The sequence below is a fragment of the Rhineura floridana genome, chromosome 1, assembly GCF_030035675.1.
Source record: "Rhineura floridana isolate rRhiFlo1 chromosome 1, rRhiFlo1.hap2, whole genome shotgun sequence".
In the NCBI taxonomy this organism is placed as follows: domain Eukaryota; kingdom Metazoa; phylum Chordata; class Lepidosauria; order Squamata; family Rhineuridae; genus Rhineura; species Rhineura floridana.
Genome location: NC_084480.1, coordinates 150649582 through 150658329, shown reverse-complemented (window position 1 = coordinate 150658329; position 8748 = coordinate 150649582). Strand labels below are relative to the sequence as shown.

The window sequence follows — 8748 nt, the reverse complement described above, 5'->3', positions numbered from 1 at the left end:
GAGGGGAGAGTGTTCTTGCACTCGGGTCCTGCTTGCGGGCTTCCCCCAGGCACCTGGTTGGCCACTGTGAGAACAGGATGCTGGACTAGATGGGCCACTGGCCTGATCCAGCAGGCTCTTCTTATGTTCTTATGTTCTTATGAAACATTGAAAAGGTAAAGAAGCACTGAAGAAAAAGCTTGAAAATTAGGCTCCACCCTGGGAAATGCTAAGACAGTACAAACTGCTCTGCTGGTCAGAACAAAAAAATCAGTCTAGCCAAATGTTCCATTTCCAACAGAGCCCAGCAAAAACCTCTGGGGAGCTCAGAAGTAAGGCATGAGAGCCATGTCTCCAGCATATAGCAGCATCCAGCAGTATACTGCCCCTGAACATGGAGGTTTAATTTAGCTCCCATGAAGAATCCTTGAGGAAATTCACAAGCAGGACATAAAGCTCAAGGGGACTGGGGACAATCCCCCCCCGAATGAAATCACTGGCTCACATTTCCTGTGGAAAAAGTGAGGAGGGAGCATTCACTGTTGAGCTCCACCGTCTGAAAGTGTCCTGGGTCCATTGCCGGTGTCTGTGCTGTTGAGCGCTACTGCCCTGTGCCAGCCTTTCCTGCTTCAGGGCAGAAAAAGGCAGGGGGCTGCCATTTTGGCCCTGTGTAGCCAATTCTCCTTGCCTGCTTTGGTCACGGAGCAGCCAAAGAATCCCCAGCCTTCCTCACAACTTTGGAGCTGAGGAGGTGGCAGGGATTGCCAGGCAACTAACTGCCTGGATATTTCCTGTCCACCTCTCTACCTTCAAAGTGCAGAGGAAACCTGGCCACTCACCACGCTCAGCCAAGGGCAGCGCCACAATTCATTATGGCAAGCAGATTTTTTTTGGAAACCTGCTGCTGAGGATGAGCAGCTCAGGAGGGCCCGCTGGCACTGACCCCTGACCAATTGCTGCTGAGGTGAAGCAGTCACCACCCAGGGCCGACCCTGCCATTAAGCAGAGTGAGGCATCTGCCTCAGGCAACTGATTTGGTATTTCACCCGAGGGGAGCAGGTTGTTGGTTCTTTCATTTATTATTGTTTTACGGGGAGCAGGAGAGACTCTTGGGAGATTATTTCCCTCAGGTGCCAAAGAAACTTGCCTGTCCTTTGGTACTGTGCACCTTGAGGGGGGCATTAACTGCTCTACCTCAGGCGGAAAAACATCTTGGGCTGACTAGCCATGGATGAATCTGTCAATTTCAGCATCTCTCTGTTTCTTATTTTTCCAGACTTAGCTTCAGTTTGTCACATTAGTTTGTGAAAAAATGTTTTTTAAAGTCCATGAACATTTACCAATATTTTAATGCGAATTTCTCCCAGTATACACATTTGTATGCACTTTTGCCGAATACACACATTTTTGCGACGCAATTTCCCATAATACAATGCATTAGTATGTGGTTTTTTCCCATAGTACAATGCAATTTCACTAGTATATGCATTTTTATGCACACTTTACCCAAATCTATTCATTTTCGTATGTGTTACTTGGCTGGAGAACTACATTGCAACATTTGGAGAAATTTCAAAGAATGGCTGTGTTTACATATTGTTTCAGAAAATGTGAATTGGCTAAGTTTGCCTTTTTAAAAAATATATTAAATTTTAAAGTTCCTCTTTAAATGCTAAACTGAACTCCTCCCCCATCCATAGGGCTGGCCCTGCCACCACCACTGGTGGAAGTTCCCCTTGGCAGGACAGCTTCTTCTGTGCTGTTTTTCTGCCTATGGCAGCAAAGGCAGCTCCAACCCCTCCTCTTCCCCTCTGCCATCCAGACTCAGAGGGCAGACAGCAGGAGGCAGGTGTCGCTTGCTTGCCCACAAAAGGAGGCACACTAGTGATGAGTGCACAGAGCAGCCGCCATGGCCTCTGATCCCTCACCTGTCCTCTCCTTCTGGGAGCTGCAATGGTAGGGTCTGGGGCCACCACACTGGCCAGAGGGAGGGGGCTAGTGAGCTAGGAACAGCAAGAAGCAGCTCAGAGCTTGGAAAAGTTACTTTTTTGAACTACAACTCCCACCAGCCCAATCCTGTGGCTATGCTGGCTGGGGCTGATGGGAGTTATAGTTCAAAAAAGTAACTTTTCCAAGCTCTGCTCCAGCTGTGCTTTACTCTCTCGCCCCCTCAGTGGAATCTGGGGAAGGACTGAGATTGCTGGGCCCAATCCACATCACAACACCACCTAGAGAGAGAGTGCAGGTGGTGCACTTGGCAGAGGAGCAAGGTGAGTAGTGTGGCAAATTCAGAAGTGCAGTCCCTTCATGACAGTCACAGCCACACCCCTCCCTCTTTTTTGCTGCTGGGTTGAGAATGAAATCCTTGTTAATGTCATCTCCCACAACAACAGACATCCCTAGGAGCCAATAAGCACGAAAGAGGAGCATGTTAGCTACTGTAAAGAGCCTTCTCCATGGCTGACTCACCTCCTTTCACTCTGACTGGCTCCAATCAGCCAGAAAGGACAAGGAAGCATGTTAGAAGACCCTTCTCAGTGGCTAACACACTCTCCTTTCATGTTGATTGGCTCATAGGATGCTGGAGACATAGGGACCCTAAGACACCCCCCTAAGACCATGGAAAGACCCTCCGTGGCGCAGAGTGGTAAGCGGCGGTAATGCAGCCGAAGCTCTGCTCACGGCAGGAGTTCGATTCCAACGGAAGGAGGAAGTTGAATCTCCAGTAAAAGGGGTCGAGGTCCACTCAGCCTTCCATCCATCCGTGGTCAGTAAAATGAGTACAGGGCATATGCTGGGGGGTAAAGAAAGGCTGGGGAAGGAACTGGCAATCTCACCCCATATATACGGTCTGCCTAGTAAACGTCGCAAGACGTCACCCTAAGAGTCGGAAACGACTCGCACTACAAGTGCGGGGACACCTTTACCTTTAAGACCATGGACGACTACACCACTGTGCAAGATCCTCCTGCAAGGGGGCTCACTCTGGGTAGCCTGGCCCAATGGGCCCAATCCTCTGTCCCAGGCTGCTCCTGCGAGGAGTCGCTGCTTCCTCCTCTTCCTCTCTTTCCCTCTCACCAGGGCGAGGGCTGGGGAGTGAGGAGGAAGAGGGGTGGGTGGGTGCTGTTACCAAAAACACGTTGCTCGGGACCCGCGTAACTCGGAAGATGAGGACCACAGCTCTGTGGTTGTCCCCACCGTCCGATATTTGAGAGAAAGTCCTTGACGTGCGTAAAAATATGCCCTCCGTGGAGGCGCGTAGGCAGCCCCAGATAGAGGTAAGCCCCCGGCGGGCCGGCCAGGAACTCCTTGACCCACGGCCAGCAGCGGGAGGGGGCGTGTCCTCCCCTGACCCGCCGCCTCCCTCGCCTGCCCCTATATCTTCCTTGGCCAGGACCACGGCGACAAGCGTGTCTTCAGCTCTGGCCCTTTCCAACGCCAAAGGGGAACAAGGAGCGAAGCCGCCTCGGGGATTGGAAAGGAAGAATCACGCTCGCTAAGGCCGAGGAGGGCGCCCGCTCGGGACGCGCGGCACCCAAACCAGTCCTCGGCTTCTACCGCCGCCGCCTCGCTCGGCGTTTTGCGGGGCGTTTCGCGGTTCGACGCCCCTGCGGCGCTGAGCTCTGTGCGGGAGAGCGAGCTCAGGGCTTTGGCGGCGGTCGGTGGAAAGGACCTTCCTGCTCTTTCTCTCTTTCGCTTTAAAAACTAAATGGTCGCCGGCCGCGTTCAGAGCAGGGTCATAAGACGAAGTGAGTGGGCAACGCCAAGACACCCCGGCGCCGGATTCCTGCGAGGCGACGCCTGCTGCTTCTACCGCTACTGCTTGTGTTGGGCTGCCAAAGGGAAGGAAGGAAGAAAGGAAAGAAGCGGAGCCATGGGGGTGCCCGTGCCTGGAGAGAACGGCCCCTTGGGCGCTCTCTGGAAGAGGCTGAGTGGTACCTTACGACCGGATGACAGCCGGGGCGGCCGCGGCCAGCGGAGCATCGACGAGATGCACCTGTTGCAGCAGAAAAGGTAACCGCCGGTTATGCTGTTGCGGGCGCTTTACTCAGCCTTGTATCTTTCTCGCACGCGCTGGGAATCCTGCCTGTCAGGGAATGAAGTGGTAGCGTAGATTGCTGCGATCACTTCAGAATACAAGTGCTCGGGGTACCACTTATCATTGTGCAGCTATGTTTGCGCCTTGCAGCTAGAAAACTAGTACAGCAGGGAATTGAGTGGGCTTGGATATTTCCTTCTGATATACAAGGTTGTTGGAGGGTTTTTTCCTTCACTAATAGCACTTAAAAACAAACAAATGTGGGAACATTCAAAAATGGCATCCCCACCCTTATAGTCTGAAGTGCTGTAAATTGACTGAACCACCTCAGGATTCTATCATCTCATTCTGCTGCATATGTGGATTAGCCCTCAGATTCAAATTTCTTCAGCACATTCGAATTAATTGAATCCCACCACCACAACCAGGGATTCTTCAGAGGAATCTGTCCTCCTTTGCTTAGTGCTTTAGGAGGCTGCACCCATTGGAGCAAATGGGAAAGTCCTCGTCCTCCAATGCAAACAGATGTGAGAGGCTGGTCCAGATAGAAACCACAGTAGGGGACAGAGTTAAAACCCATCTTACTTCATGACGGTCCCAGTCTGGATTGGGCCACTGCATGTGCTGTTTATGTTCATGCAATTGCTAATTGCATGAATGACATCAAGACTAGTTTGGCTCTTAGTGTGTGTGTGTATGTGTGTGTGTGTATTGAAGGAATATATTTTATTTATTGTATTTTTATCCCACCTTTTCTCCAAAGAGCTCAAGGTAGTGTACATGGTTTCCCATTCTCCATTTTATCCTCACAACAACCCTGTGAGATAGGTTAGGCTGAGAAATGGTGACTGGCCCAAGATCCATTCCGCTGCGGGAAGAAGTGAGTGTGTGTGTGTGTGTTGAAGGAATATATTTTATTTATTGTATTTTTATCCCACCTTTTCTCCAAAGAGCTCAAGGTAGTATAGGTAGCCATATACGGCTTAGGTCCAGGCTATCTGTCAGACCGTATCTCCCTATATGAACCTGCCCGGGCCCTGAGATCTTCAGGAGAGACCCTTCTCACGATCCCAACACCTTCACAAGTGCGACTGGTGGGGACACAAGATAGGGCCTTTTCGGTGGCTGCCCCTAGGCTCTGGAACTCCCTCCCTAGGGAGGCAAGAATGGCCTCCTCTGTGCAGTCTTTCCGCCGACAGCTAAAGACTTTTTTCTTCTGGCAGGCCTTTGGAACTGAAGGTTTTAGGTTTTATCCATTTTATCCGCACAACAACCCTGTGAGATAGGTTAGGCTGAGAAATGGTGACTGGAGACCCCTAGTCTCCCAGGTCCTAGTCCAACACACTAACCACTGGCTCCCTGGTTAATTAGATATCTGTATGGATATATACTAATTAAATGGCAAAAAGTGGGGAGCCAGTCCCATGTATTTTGCAAATGTGTTGTGAATACTTGCTTATACTTCATGCTAACCATATTAATGCATTAATTATCAGCACAAATATAACAATAAATAGGCATATTAATGCCATGTCCCATACATAATGGACTCACTTAATTCTGGGTGGTAATAGAATCTATTTTATTGTATTGCCCTGAATATGTAGAGTGAATTGTGCAGACACACAAATGTTCCTGACAGTCACCATTGCTCCAAAAACACCTTCTTAAGATGATTCCGTCCCCCGCACATGCACACACGCTTATTGTCTTCCCTTTTCTGGCCTCAGGAGGTAAGCGGTGTTTCACAGATTATACCTTCCGACATTCCTCAGATGGAAATAGGATCACCCATGTACTTGTAACACAAACAGTTCTCACACCAAAGTTCATTGCCTGAGGTTCTTGTCTCCTGTACATTGTATTCATTTTCTCTATGGCAGCCTGTCTTCAATGACTTCTGAAACAGGGTGCATTGCTGCACTGCTCATAACAGTTTTCTTTAGAAAATAAAAACAACAATTCAGCAGTAAAAGACTTAAGAACTCTTACTGTCTCACAAGAGTTGTACTACTTATAGAAAAACTGCCTCCAACTCAAAACACACTTTTACTCTCTGGATAAGAAATTGTTGGTTGGTGGAAAGGATGCCCTTTGGGTCTATGCATGCGCACTCATTTTCATGTACTAGAGTCAAAATGTGCTTGCTCCTACAGAGGGGCTTAACTGCTAGAGAGCAGGGAGAGAGGACTGAAACTGAAAACTAGCAACTCACAGTGATAAATGCATTCCCACAAATCACTCCAAAAGACAAAATTGAGACAATAATTTGCTAGCAAAGGTACCAGAAAATGGAGCCTGTCCCCTGCAGATAAGGACAGTTGGAGCATGCTGTCCTGTTAATTTTCTTTTTTAAAAAAAGAGGAGGTGGTATAACAGAATCAGCTTCTGTTTTATTCCTCTTAAAATTAGTTATGTTGCATTCATATTTACTTAATCAAACCAGGGTTGACCCAAGGCAACCTTTGCATCTGTGACACAACATATACGTGCAAACCATCCCACACCCCAGCAATATGCATCTGATCAAAACATGTGTTGTGGCACGCAGTTGTGCATGTTGCTCTGATGAAGTACACTATTATTTAAGTCATTTCTTCTCTATAATCTTCAGCAATCAGTTTGATACCCTTAAATCATTCTATTTTAACAGATGAGAGTGTAAAGACAGACATGCTCAAGTTTTTCAAAACTTATTTGTAAAAGAAAACATGATGAAGTCAATAACTGGCTGTTTAATGCTGCTCAAAAACTATCGCCTGAGGTGACTCTGCCTTATGGTAAAGCCAGCTCTGGGTGAACATCAGGACCAGCCAGCAATGATTTCCTCACCATTTTTTTCCTTCATGTTTCTATTGGCCAAAGTTTCACTTGCTTCTTGGGGAAGGATGGGATGCAAATTCTCTGGCTTTTCCAGGGCTTTGCAAAAGATGAAATGATACTGAATTTCCATCCTGAGGCATGGGAGCCTTTAAAATGATGCCAGAGATTATCTGTCAGTAAATGGTGAACAGCCTTGGCCTTGATTGTTGAGTGTTTTTGCATGTTAAGAATCTAATTTTTAAGGACATTTTCAGAAAGATAATGAATGTTGCTTTCACATGCAAAAGCAGCCTTGCTGTGAAGCAAACTGAGGTGGCTGCCTCAGATGGCAGGTTTGGGGCATAATTCAGAGCAGTGAAGTGGGAGATATATGGATGTGACGTTACAGGGCCATTCTCTTGCACAGTTGAATTCATTTTAGTGAAGTTTGTGTAGGAGAACTGCACACTGGATTGTATTCTCCATAAGTACCATTTTGGGGTATGAGTGCCATTTTGAGGAAACACCTCCTTAGGCATAAAAATGACTTGGGTTGGTCTTGTTCATAGGTGACACTAAAAGCAACTTGAAGCCTTCCCTCTCATTTGTTTTGTGCCATGAATGAATGTGCTTAATATAAAGATCAAATGTGGAGAAAACCATTTTTGAACTGAATGTATTATATTCACCACAGACTAATTTGAGCCTTACTTGAGAAATCCCCCTAGGAATCATTTTAGAAATTTTCTTATTTATAAACCCAATGAAAAATCTACATTATTAGAACATACATTTGACTTAAAAGTGGCTCTTTTCTGCTTTCTGGATCAATAAACACAAATTACACACTAGAGTCCTCAGTGTCATTTGAAAAAATGTTGTGTAGCTTGATCATGTTTACTTGGATGTAAGTCCCATTGAATTCAACAAGATTTATTCCAAGTAGGTTACAGCCATGGTCCTTGTTCCTCTTGAGGTGGTAAACCTGTGCCTTAGATATACACTGTACCACTTCAGATTGCAATTGGGGATTCGTATGACTGAATCTTCCTCCAATCTGTTAAAAAAAAGAATCCCTGCACATAGAAACTAGAAATCAGGGTGAAAGGGTTTTGCCTACTGTTCTCCCTGGCATCTGGTTTTCTGTGGAGGACAGTTAAATCAAATAAATTTGTGTGTATGAATTGTGTGAAAATGTTTTACATCTGTAGGCTATAATGACTAGTTAAACCTTTCAGGCAGAACATCTTTTTGCATCAGCAACACACATGCACTGAACCATGAAGTCCCTATAAGCCCAAAATGAAGCATCCAAGTCTGAGTGTCTTGTCTGTAGACCCTTGTTCTAGAGTAGCAGTAGCCTTTGGAAGTACCTTTGTGATTGGTCCAAGCCAATTTGGTGCTTTGGTGGAAAATCCGAATGACACTCCTCTCCCATTAATTGGCATGGCGCATAATGTGTCAAGATGGTTGTCTGCACTGCAGGAGCCTCAATGAAACTAACAGGAGCTACTGAAGAGCAAGATGGAGCTCCTAGGCAGCTATTGTCCATTTCCCTGGGGCTTGCTGGTAGTGTATATGCACCATGAATCAGATCTGTGTCTATCTCACTCTGCTGCTGTTAATGGTACCATAAAACTGTTGCTTGAAGCAGCCACTTCTTCATGGAAGAGCTGCCTCTGAGTACTTCACACAGTTAGTAGGCTTCCTAACCCTGGACGTTGTTTACATTTATCTTGATGCATGCAGCATTGCTGTTTTCTCTGAAAATCTCCATGTACCCAGCAGGGCTGTGGAGTCGGAGTCGGGAGCAATTTTGGGTGGAGTCGGAGTTGGTAGAAATGTACCGACTCTGACTCCGGCTTCAAAATAAATTTTGATTGACAATTTTTTTTAAAATATAAATTCAAAATGTCAAAGAAGCTTCC

General features: G+C 46.8%; 1 protein-coding gene across 1 annotated transcript in view; it reads left to right on the top strand.

Moving 5' to 3' along the window:
- The first annotated feature begins 3130 nt into the window (after positions 1 to 3130).
- Positions 3131 to 8748, top strand: part of LOC133389610 (transient receptor potential cation channel subfamily V member 5-like) — a 47107-nt gene continuing 41489 nt past the window's right edge. Inside the window, exon 1 of the mRNA XM_061637587.1 lies at positions 3131 to 3993. Within this exon, the coding sequence (XP_061493571.1) occupies positions 3689 to 3993 (305 nt within the window). The 5' untranslated portion in view covers positions 3131 to 3688. The remainder of the gene's footprint in view (positions 3994 to 8748) is intronic.